General features: G+C 57.4%; 1 protein-coding gene across 3 annotated transcripts; it reads left to right on the top strand.

Annotated features, from left to right (window-relative positions):
• The first annotated feature begins 77 nt into the window (after positions 1 to 77).
• Positions 78 to 9,815, top strand: Misp (mitotic spindle positioning). 3 transcript variants are annotated; one of them, XM_006978225.4, is made up of 5 exons: positions 78 to 211; positions 4,869 to 6,570; positions 7,048 to 7,178; positions 8,550 to 8,588; positions 9,251 to 9,815. In XM_006978225.4, the coding sequence occupies exons 2-5, from the start codon at positions 4,923 to 4,925 to the stop codon at positions 9,338 to 9,340; spliced, it is 1,908 nt and encodes a 635-aa protein (XP_006978287.1). In that variant the 5' UTR covers positions 78 to 211; positions 4,869 to 4,922; the 3' UTR covers positions 9,341 to 9,815. The 3 variants fall into 3 exon arrangements, with proteins under 3 accessions (XP_006978287.1, XP_042123470.1, XP_076414913.1); XM_042267536.2 differs by having other exon boundaries at positions 139 to 211; positions 4,836 to 6,570; XM_076558798.1 differs by lacking the exon at positions 78 to 211 and adding an exon at positions 229 to 1,817.
• Positions 9,816 to 11,780: the final 1,965 nt, after the last annotated feature.

Here is an 11,780-nt window from a genome sequence, read left to right as displayed (position 1 = left end):
TGTGCAGAGCCAGGTCGACGTAGTTCTTGGGTTTCATCTGGGCGGGAAGGGGTGCGGCCATCGGGCGAGGAGGGCGGCCTCCCGGTGGAGGAGCCATAAAAAGCCAGGCCCAGCAGGACACAGGAGGACGCCTCTCCTCTGTGGCCACTGCACCCCTCAGGGTGAACCCCTCACGGTGGATCTTCCCCAGGACTCTGCGGCACCCGGACAGGTGAGGGGCAGCTGTGGGCAGCCACCCCGAGGGCTTCGGTCTTCCCATCCGCCACACCCATGTCCTTGGTCTGCGGGGTCGGGGATAGAGAGGTCCCTGTAGACACTCCCAGCTCTGAGCTAGGTCCCCAGGCACAGTGGAGACCCCATTTCTTTCTGTGGTATTTGGGAAGTTTTTCTCCTTTGGCCTCAGTTTCCCTGTCTGTATAGAAGAGCTGGCTGGGAGCCCTGTGTCCCCTAGAATACTGGGTATTCCAGGCTTGAGTAAAGTCTAACCCAAGCTGGCCTCAGACTCGCAGCAATCCTCCTGCTTCGGTTTCCTGAGTGCCGAGATCTCAGGTGTGTGGGTTCAAGTTGGGGCCCCTTTGAGACTCAGTTTCCCTGTGGAAGGTGGTTTGTGCCTAAGTTGTGGGGAGAGGGTTACTGATTCAGATCCCACCTGACCTGTGGGATTGGATGTGCCCCCCATTACAACGTCCACTTCTGCCAAACGGGGGTGAAGGGGTCCGAAGGGGCACCCCACACCCTGGCTTTGACCCTCTCCACAGTACTGTGTGGTAAGTGGGCTCTGTTATGCCGCCCATCAAGTCCCCTTGGAGTCACAGCTGGGACCACTGACTGGCAGGAAGAAAAGCCAGGCCTGGGGGTGGGAGCAGGTCGGGAATCCCAGCACTGTGTCCTCGGGTCCCACAGACCATGGACCAGAGCCCCTTGGACCCCGAGGGGGTGGGTGCCTTGGCCATTGCCAGCTTCTCATTGGGACTGGGTGTAAGCCTCACCTGTGGCCAGTGCTCCTGGGCATTTATCTTATTTGTTTATTTTTGAGTTTTGGAGACAGTGTCTCACTCTGTAGCCAAGACTGGCCTCAGACTAGTAGCAATCCCACGGCCTCAGCCTCCTGAGTGAGAGCTGGGATGGCAGGCCTGTTTCTCTGTACCGGCTTTCGCTGGGTATTTCAGAAGGCTTCATATTTCATGGGAACTTTTGTGTGACTATGACCTGGAGAATTCCCATTTCCTGGATGAGAAAACAAGGTTCAGAGGGTTGGGCTGGATCCAGCTCGACGCCCCGCTGACCCCTCCCAGAGAACAGCGACCCGAGACCTTCACCCTGAGTTTCACAATTCCAGCCACGGCGCATTCGAGGCTGGAAACAGCCACATGTGTCCTTCATTCTCGCCAGACCAGAGGGGGCGTCCACTGGAAGAGACCGACATTCAAAGGGGTCCCACAAGCCAGCCCAGGCTTGGGATTCAGGCTCCTCATTCCACGGAAGCAACAGGCTTTTGTGCGGCCCTGGGCCGGGGTAGCCCTCCATCAGCAGGGCTGAGAAAGGTGGGGAAGCCAGGCAGAGGCTCAGTTCCGGCTCTGTGGGGCCAAGGCCCACAGCGGGCACGGTGCCCGCCCTTGTCGGCCTGAGTATCGTTTTTCTGTCTTCTCTGGACTTTGTTTCCCGTGTCTGGGTGGGGACGGGAGGAGGGGCACACCTGCTCCCGGGTGAGGCTTCTGTCCCCTTGGCAACATGTGGCCAGGGCGGAGCCCAGGGGGCCTCCCTGCAGAGGACAGAGCCTGGGGCTGGGAGGCAGCCTGGGCACCTGGAGCTGGCAGGTGAGGCTGGGGAAGCAGAGTGGGGAGAGGGGAGGAGCTGTGTGCCGTGTGCCGACTCATAGAGCTGGCTCATCTACAGGGAGCCCCAGGGAACCCCCCCCCCCCCAGTCTATACCTCCACCGCCCTTGGTCCTGGCTGGGGCCCATGTTGTCCTCCTGCATCTGAGAACATGCTGTCTCCCGCTAACCCAAACTAACTCCTGGGCCTATGCGGATAGGACTTTCATCTGCACCCCAAACGCCAGAACCCTGAACCCCAGGTCACTGAGAAAGAGACTAGAGCCACAGACACCCTCATAGCCAGAGTCTGTGAGACCCCATGGATTCAGGGCCTGATGTGAAGAAAATACAGGAGCCATGGTCTGTCTCCTGCTCAGGCCCAGGCCGGTCTAGGTTATAGGATCAGAGGTCAGTCTTGGACTGGTTTCCCCAGAGCCAGCTCTCAGGCAACAAGAAGGGCCATAGCTGGCCCTGAGGGACAGGACAGAGGACTCCTAAGGACACCGTTCTACTGGGTGACCCACTGCCCCACCAAGGGGCCTTTGCCCTGAGGGTAGGAGGCCAGAGCCTGCAGGTGTGCCTGCAGGGACCATAAAGCCAGTTTCTATAGCGAGTCACAGTTCCAGGGTGCGGCCGGGTGGAGCAGGCTTCCTGGAAGAGGAGGTCAGAGTTGGGAAAGAACGGGCTTTGGAAAGGCCTCCATCATCTGTGTGCGAACTTCCAGCTTCACCTCTGTTCCCTCCGGGGCAGAGACAAAACTGACCCCCTTGTCCTCGTCCTCTGAGCCCTGAATAGAACACTGATGTGTGAGGTAATTGATGGACAAGGACTAACAACAGACCCCTGTGGGGAGCTGAAGGTCTTCAAGGGGCCCTTTGTCCCCACCAGGGCTTCTGCAGACTGGCCGCCAGCTCCCCTCTCCCCAGCTCTACCCACTGGCCCCTTAGGAGACCCTAACCCCTGCTGGATTTGGGATTTCGTTGATCAGATCTACAGCCACTATGAATCAGCTATTGAGTGCTTACTGAATGCCAGGCACCAAGAGCTAAATTAGGTTTTGTTGTTGCTGCTGATATTGTTTTTGTTTTTTTGAGACAGGGTCTCTCTCTGTAGCCCTGGCTGGCCTAGAACTCACAGAGATCCTCCAGCCTCTGTATCCCAAGTGCTGGGGTTAAAGAAGCAGGCCAGTACACCCAGCTGAACTCAGATTTATAGCCCCTTGGCAAGGTTGACCTACCAGCCCAGCCCATAACAGAAAGGGTTGAATCCCGACCCAGAGCTCACCCTCTGACCTGAATCACTGGGAAAGAATGAGGCCCCAACCCTAGGGAGGGATGACATCCCTTCTCTAGAGGTCATGTCTGTCTGTCCATGACGAGGGCCATAAAATACTGTGTACTCATCGGTCAGCGCACAAAGGTGGGTGCACAACAGCTCTGGGCTAGAGGAGGGGAGACAGCACCCAGGGACAGCAGGGTCATTGACAGTCTTTATTTTATTTTATCTTATTTGTTTATTTAGTTATTTACTTACTTATTTTTGGTTTTACAAGACAGGGTTTCTCTGTGTAGCTTTATGCCTGTCCTGGATCTCGCTCTGTAGCCCAGGTTGGCCTCGAACTCAAGAGATCCGCCTGGCTCTGCCTCCTGAGTGCTGGGATTAAAGGCGTGTGCCACCACCGCCCAGTAAGCCAGTCTTTATTAAATGCTTACTGTATGAATTAGAAATATCCACCCACACAGAATGGAATCACCCCATTCTCCGAGGCACTGTGAAGGAGAGCAGCACAGGGACTGCCCTCCACAGGAGGATTGCTAGGAGTGCTAGAAAAGCCTGGCTAAGGACAGCGCTCCGGGGTAGAGCCCCGCCCAGAATCCCCCAGTGAGGGGCTGGGGGCGTGGTCAGGGTGGAGCCCCGCCCAGAATCCCCCAGTGAGGGGCTGGGGGCGTGGTCAGGGTGGAGCCCTGCCAGAATCCCCCAGTGAGAGGCTGTGGGCGTGGTCAGGGTGGAGCCCCGCCTAGAATCCCCCAGTGAGGGGCTGGGGGAGTGGTCAGGGTGGAGCCCCGCCTAGAATCCCCAGGGAGAGGCTGGGGCGCAGTTCACCTGTGCACACTGACTGAGCTTGGTGACCCTCTGGACTGAGCACTGAGTGCAGCTGCCGACTCCAGGAGACTGAAGAAACAAAAGTGAGCAGGTGTGAGTGCCAGGGAAGGAGCTGGGGAAAGGTTGAAGCCCAGATACCAGGTCAGGGTGGTCTGCGGCTCTGAGCCCAGCCCAGGTCCGGGGACAAGGTCCAAGGCACTCCCAATTCTTCTTGGTTTTGTGGTGCTGAGGCAGGTGCTGTGGAGATGGTACCAGGTGCTCTTCGGGGCAGAGATGCCAGGTGTGTAAGCTGGGAAATGGACTTTGCCACATCCCCTGTGCCTCAGTTTCCCCACATGTCATCATCAATCTCCAAGAACCAGAGCCCAATGACTGTCTGTGAAGGTCAGGTGCCAAGACAGCAAATAAGTTTCCATCTGGGAATTAGTGTGAGGGGTGAGCGATGTGCCCTCGAGAGGGAGAAGGTGGCCGAGGTGGGAAACCTGCGCAGTCTCAGAGGTGAGGCTGCCCTTGATTCCGGTTGCTGAAGACAGGGTGAGGCCAGGCAGGATGGAGCAGCCGCTCAGCCCACGGGATGTTCAGATGCGTGCGTGGCTGGAATCAGCAGGTAGCTGGGTGTGGTGGCACATGCCTGTTAGTCCTGCAGTCGGGTGGCTGAGGCAGGAGGATTGTTACGAGTTCTGACACAGCCTGGGCTACAGAGTGAGGGCATGTCCCAGGAAGAAAGAGAGGGAATAAAGACATCAGGCAGGAAAATATAAATGTGTTGTATGAGGCACAGTACTCAGGAATTCAGGTCCAGTTTGGTCTAGGAGCTCAGAGGTGCTGGGGCGATGCTGGGGTTGGGATTGCTTTCAAGACGCGTTGCCTGTCAGGGGCTCTCCTGCAGGCCCCTGAAGCTGTCCCTGTCCCCAGGTGGACTGACCTGGTGTCCCTCTCCTCCCTAAGTGAGCCTGGAGATCTCCAACCCGCAGAAGGAAGGTCACGCCCACACCCCTTGAGATGGATCGCGTGACCAGATACCCGCTCTTCAGCAACCCCCACTCGGCACGTGCCACCAGCTTGGTGCTGGACGAAAACACCAGCTACACCGTCGAGCTGGTGGGCGTCGGGCCCGAGGCCAGCTGGAGCCAGGATGACCTGCAGGCCTGGTCCGATGAGTACCAGGCCAGGCCAGACGTGAAGAGAACAAGTGTGAGCTCCACCACACGAGTCTTCCGCAGCCAGCTGCCCCCGAGGTCACTGTACCTGGAGGATGAGGATGAAGAGATGAAGGCATACTACCTGGACGAAACCAGCGCTGCCCTCTGCAGCCAGCCCAGGGACCTGAAGGCTGAGCGCTCCGTCATCCACAGCCAGGCAATCAGGAAGGGCAGCACAGAGCCCAGGCCGGCTGGCCAGCCCCGGCCCACGTCCACTGAGGAGATCTTGGTGGACACAGAGCAAATTGATTTCCTGGCCGCTCGACAGCAATTCCTGAGTTTGGAGAAGGCGAACACGAACCCAGTCACTTGGAGTCCCACAGGCAGGGAGACCTTTGCGGGTGCCCCACCAGGGGTCAGCCAGGTCCCCAAAGCCTCCACCAGGCCCCGCCTAGCCAACGGCTACACCATTCCTGTGACCACGTCACCAGTGAAGGAGGTGACTTTGGAGAAGACTGTCCGAGTTTCCCCAGCTGGGTCCATCCGTGCAGCCAATGACCCAGGCCGCTGGACCCGAGCAGAGTCCCCTGAGACCCCCAGAGAGACGCCCATCGAAAGAGAGATCAGACTGGCCCAGGAGCGCGAGGCAGAGCTGCGGGAGCAGAGAGGGCTTGGGCGGGCGGCCGGGCATCAAGACCTGGTCCAGATTCCCAGCAGGCCACTGCTTAGCAAGGTGAGCCTAACGGAGCCGCCAGCGCGCAGGGACCGGGGCCGCCCGTCCCTCTACGTGCAGAGGGACATGGTGCAGGAGACACAGCGCGAAGAAGACCATCGTCGGGAGGGTCTGCAGGTGGGCAGGGCGTCCACACCCGACTGGCTCTCCCAGGACCCTCAGCCTGGGCTCCAGAGAAGCCTGAGCTCCGACTGCATCCTCAGCCCAGACGCCCGAGCCACAGACCCGCCTCCAGAGGCAAGAAAGGTCAACCGAATCCCACTGGATGCCTATCAGCCATATCTGGGCCCTGGGACCCCCAAACTAGAATTCTCAGCCTTTGGAGTATACAGCAAGCCAAATGGTGTCTCCACAGAGAACACCAAAGCCGTGGCCTTCCAGAAGGCCACAGAGTCTCCAAAGCATGTCTCAGAATGCTCTAAAAGGTCTCCGAGCTCAAAACAAGAGCGCTCAAAGCCCCCCGAGAAGCCCCTGCGTGCCAATGTGGGTACCGTGCGATTAGAGAATTTCCGCCTGCGCCCTCTGCGGTTCGGCGTCCCAGATGTCCCCCAGAAGGCTGAGACCTCCCACAGCTGGGGCTGGGAGGTGGCCGGAGGCCCAGCGCTGAGGCTGCAGAAGTCCCAGTCTTCTGACCTGCTGGAAAGGGAGGTGGAGAGCGTGCTGCGGAGGGAGCGAGAGGTGGCCGAGGAGCGGAGGAATGCCTTCTTCCCAGAGGTGTTCTCCCCAGTGCAGGACCAGGATGAGCAAGACTCCCGGAGCTCCTCCAGGGCATCTGGTGAGCAGGGACTCGGGGGACGGCCATTCTGTCTGAGGTCTCGGGGTTGGAGGAGGTGGCTGGAGAGGCAGTGGCGAAGTTTCTCCCAGGAGGTAGATTTTGGAGAGAAAATGCCAACTTTGCTTTAGAGATTTTGAATGATGCTGTTGGGAACACAGGATTTTACTTTATGGCTTTGAGTGCTGTGACTGGGCCCATACAAGTTTGCAACTGTTTATCTTGATGGCTTGTTCCTCTGTGCTAATGGCATGTTCTCCAGCTCACTACGTGGTATCTTTGGTCCACTGTTTATCTAAAATCTCTTCTGATTATTTCAGCCAGTCTGTCACAATGAGTTAGTTGCCTGTCTGTCCGCCTGTCTGTCCGCCTGTCTCTGTGAGCATTCCACTCTTGCCCAGAGACCCCGAGTCTCTTGGCCTGGGTACCGACAACCAGACCACCCTCCCTGATGACATCTCCCCCCTCCCCCCGCCACAGGCATCACCGGCAGCTACTCGGTGTCGGAATCACCGTTATTCACCCCCATCCAGCTGCATTCTGGCCTGGTGTGGAAGGTGCAGGCGCCCGAGGACGGTGCTCCGGGACAGAAGACGAAAAGGGAGGCGTGGGTGAGTAGACGGCTGGAACTGCCCACCCCCCACGGGGTCGGGCCAGGGCAGCAGACGGACTGCGTGTTCTTCTAGTCCCTGAGTCCCTAGTACGAGAGGACACACAAGCGGGACATCGTGCTTATTGTGGGGTCACCCTCAGGGTCAAAGGCCAAAGGTTGCTGAGGAAGAAAACAGATATTGACTGGTCATTATCACCATTTTTTGTTTGATTGTTTTTATTTTTTGAGACAGAATCTCACTCTGTAGCCCAGGCTGTCCTCAAACTCACAGAGCTCCACCTGCCTCTGCCTCCTGAGGGCTGGGATCATGTGGGAGGCATAAGCCACTACTGCCCAGCACCATTATTTTCACAAATCGTGTGTGTGTGTGTGTGTGTGTGTGTGTGTGTGTGTGTGTGTGTGTGTTTGTGTGCGTGCGTGCGTGTGTGCATGCGTGTGCGTGTGTGCATGTGTGTTTGTGTGCGTGCATGCGTGCATGCGTGTGTGTGCACGCGTGTGTGTGAACCCGAGTGCCGCTGTGCATGTGTGAAGATCACATGGCAACCTCCAGTTTGGTTCTCGCCTTCCTTCTTAGAGACCGCATCTCTGCTGCTGTGTGGCCAGGCTCACTGGCCCACCACTTTTGGGGACTCTCCTGTCTCTACCTCCCACCCCCACAGAACAATGGAATCGCAAATACACACTGTCCCTTTCAACTTCACGTGGATTGCCAGGGTTCGAACTCAGGTCCTCCCACTTTCAAGGCAGGCACCTCACCCACCAGGCCATCTCCCTGGCCCCGGCCATCATAGGATGTGCCACACCCTGCCGGCGGGCTCACAAAGCCAGCCCAGTGTCAAGTGCCCAGGCCATGCCGGCAGGGACCACAGATGAGACCGGCACACACCCCAGCCTACCCGCCTGGTCTCACAGCCCGACCCCCATGGCGAGTGGACACAGATGGCCCAGTGACCATCAAGTACAGACAAGCAGTGGCCCTACTGTTACCCCCAGTCTCCTCCAGTCTCCTCCGGACAATCGGCACGACGACAACCTTGAGTGTGTGGCCCTGCGCATGGAATGCTGTCTGTGTGCTGGGGGTAGGGCCTGTCACAGGCGGGGCCTGGTACAGGCCTGCGGTGCTCACTGGGATACACTGAGACTACCCGTGGACACTGTTGGCCAGAGGCCGCAATGAGTGGAACAGTGTGTCAGGACGGCATGGCGGACGGCCTGGAGTTTGGTGACCCTGAGACTCTGGAGAGCGCCATCAGCTGGGCATCTCCTCCCATCCCGCCCTTAGCGGGTGATCCGGCCGTGTGAGGACTTTCAGGTGGGCACAGGGGCTGGACAGAAAGGGTGAACACTGATTCTTGTTCTTTCCACGCAGTATGCAGGTATCAACCCTTCAGACAGCGTCAACTCAGAGGTGAGTGAGCTCCAGAGGGAAAGGGCTTCGTCTGTCTCTTCCTGTCAATACCTCGACCACAGCACTGGTCACTGAGGGCCTTTCTTCTGGATGTGGGACTGCACTGGGTATCTGCTCTGTTGGTAGAGTCTTCCTGGGATAGATTGTGCTGTCATCTGCTTGTGATGCCTGCTATGGGCACAGATTATGGCAAATAGGTCTGTGTGCGGCTTTTTTTTTTCCCAAAAGACAATGATTTCAACAGGTACAGCCATAAATAAGAACTTTATTATTATTATTATTATTATTATTATTATTATTATTATTACTATTATTATTATTATTATTGACAGTCTCACTATGTAGCCCTGGCTGGCCTGGAACTTGCTAGGTAAATTAAGCTGGCCTAAAACTGACATCTTCCTGCCTCAGCCTCTAGAGTGCTGATACTATAGATGTGACCTTTCTGGGCTGAGGCGGGGCCTGGTCTTCTTGCTGTGGAGCTCAACAGAAGTCAGCAGGTTCCTAGGTCCTGTTGTTCGAAGGAGAGATTGTGAAAGGAGGGGAGGGGAGGGGAGGTCCTCACCTCAGCTCTGTGCCAGACCCTCCTGCACATCGGCAATGGGGAGGCAGTCGGGGGTGGTCCGTATGTCCATGGGGACGCCACACCTCTTCATGCGCAGGTCCTGGGAGCCACGCGGGTAACGAGGCACAAGAACGTCTTGGCGGAACGCTGGGAGGCACGCATCTATGCCAGCGAGGACGAAGACTGAAGCTGGAGATGGAGGACCTCCATCCCCTCCACCCACCCCAGCCCTGTGGAGGCTGCCGGACCTGCCCAAACCTCTGCCGTCAGTCCCAAACAAGCCCCCCTCATTTCCAGGTGGCCTGGAAATGGGTTCTGTTTTCCTGGGGTGGGGAGTATTTTCTGGTTGGGGGTGGTTCTCAGCTGGGGCTGAAATGATAATTCTGCCAGGTCTCTGTGTATCTAAGACGTTGCCAAATGCTCTGGGATCCAAGGAGGGAATTAGGCTGCCCACCACAGGATGTAATGTCCTGGGAGCTGTGGGTCCAAGCATCCCCCCTTATACCCCTCAGCCCCCCTGCAGGGGGCACCAGTGGGTGCAGAGCCCAGATCTGCCACCCGTCAGAAAGAGGGCTCTCTAGGGACCGGCCACTCCAGCCTTGCCAACCCCAGATGTGTCCATGTTGCTATGAAATAAACTTGCCATGAGCTGCCTGCCTGGAGTGGAGAATGTGCCACCAGCAGCCACTGTCCTCCCTCCTGGTGACATCAGCCCTGTCCCCCCAGACATGAATTCCAGCTGGGCTGAGGTCCTAGGGCTGGGAGGCTACTGTCACGACGGTGACAGGGACCTTGAACAGAGAAGAAAGGCCTTGAGTGAGATGATGGGGTGGACATGGACATCTGCAAAACGTGGGGTGCTGGACTAGTCAGGGTTCCCTAGAGTAACAGACCTCACAGAATGCACAGATGTATGTATGCATACATGGGATTTATTAGAATGACTTACAGGCTGTGGTCCGGCTAATCCAACAAAGGCTGTGAACAGAAGGTCCAGGAATCCAGCAGTTGCTCAGTCCACGAGGCTGGGTGTCTCAGCTGGTCTTCAGCATACACTGGAATCCCCAAGTAGACTCTAATTCCAGTGAAGGAATGGATGTGTCAGCAAGACAGGGCAGGCAGGCCGAGGGCGAGAGCGTCCTTCTGCCGTGTCCTTATATGGGCTTCCAGCAGGAGGTGTGGCTCAGAGTAAAGGTGTGCCTACTTCAAAGGTCAACCAGAATGGATTCACCCAGTTCAAACCAAGCCAAAAAAAAAAAAACTCACGGGTGTGCCCTCCATTTCTGGACTATAGTTCATTTCAGATGTAGTCAACTTGACAGCCAGGAGCAGCCGTGACAGGTGCCTCAGCCAAGCACCCTCTGCCGTGGACAACCTGTGCGACTGTCCCAGGTGGCCCTAAGAGAAACCACAGGTGAACACTTGGGTGCGCCCCAAGGCCTGCTGGGAGCAGCTGGAGACAGTTAAACTCTGCCAGTCCCTCTGGGTCCCCGAGCCCTGCTGCTGGTAGCTGTCCATGGCAGACATTTGAAGATCTGTATCTCTAAGGTTCCCACATGGTGCATGGCAGATGTGGGCTGAGACTGGAGTGGGGGGGGGGGGCGGGAGAGGGGGGAGCTGGGAGTCGGGTGAGTGACAGGGTACAGCATCTGAGCAGAGGTAAACCCGAGGGAGCAGGTCAGCCTCTTCCCTCAGTGGCAGTGTGGGAAGGTCCTGTACCCTTGGCTTGTGGCCCCTTCTCCAGATTTCACAGCGTGGTGTCTCCCTGTCTCTTTGCCTCTGACCATCACGCCTCCCTCTGGGGACCCTGTGGTGACACTGAGCTGAGGATGATCCAGGATGATCCCACCATCAGGGTCTTCAATTTGAGCCCATCTGCGGGGTCCCTTCTACCACAGAAAGTGACAGGACCCCAGCACCTGGGACTTCTGTGGTGGGAGTCTCTGGAGCAGTCGGTAGGGTGTCTGGACACCCCCCTTTTCATCAAACAGTCACTTAGACTCCCTGAGATGGGCTGGGGGGTGGGTAAAGGTCTCACCACCCACGTGTGGGGACCCACGTGTGGATGCCCAGATCTGTGTAAATGCCAGGCACGCACGGAGCTCACCTGTCATCTTAACACAAAGGAGCCGGGCCAGCTGGCCAGCTAGACTAGTCAGGTCCATGATCTTTGGGTTCAAGTGAGGGACCGTGTGTCTGTATACAAGGTGAAGAGCCACCGAGGAAGACAATCTGGCTTCTGTCTCTAGCTTCCTCATGCACATGCACCTGCACACACGTGTGCTCCCACACGCATGAGAGATGCACATACACTCAGGTGCACACATAAAAAGAGAAAAGCCCCATCTGGGATTAGTGCACACGTTGTCCCCACACAGGGCACGTAGCCAAGGCTGTGGTGTCGGCTCCACATGTGGCCGGCGTGTCCTGAAAAGCATCAGACGACCTTTTGCAGACGCTCTCTCTCCACGTGCCACAGCGAGATCTGCCCAGCTCTCCAGGGGCACAGAGGCTCCTGAGTGCCACTTCCGGTCTGGAGACGTCGCAAGCCTGGCGCAGGCCACAGCTTCATCCCCCTCGGCAACCGCAGGGCACACAGGACTGGGCCACCCGCCACCTTACAGCCC

The sequence above is a fragment of the Peromyscus maniculatus genome, chromosome 22, assembly GCF_049852395.1.
Source record: "Peromyscus maniculatus bairdii isolate BWxNUB_F1_BW_parent chromosome 22, HU_Pman_BW_mat_3.1, whole genome shotgun sequence".
NCBI classification, from domain to species: Eukaryota; Metazoa; Chordata; class Mammalia; order Rodentia; family Cricetidae; genus Peromyscus; species Peromyscus maniculatus.
Note: the sequence above shows the minus strand (reverse complement) of the source record. Positions and strands in the feature narration are given on the sequence as shown.

Excerpts from the sequence above, each read along its gene's own strand:
- Misp (XM_006978225.4), top strand. The coding sequence starts at position 4,923 with ATGGATCGCGTGACCAGATACCCGCTCTTCAGCAACCCCCACTCGGCA. Across the intron at positions 7,179-8,549 it reads AGACGAAAAGGGAGGCGTGG|TATGCAGGTATCAACCCTTC; the intron begins GTGAGTAGACGG and ends CTTTCCACGCAG. Across the intron at positions 8,589-9,250 it reads CAGACAGCGTCAACTCAGAG|GTCCTGGGAGCCACGCGGGT; the intron begins GTGAGTGAGCTC and ends CTTCATGCGCAG.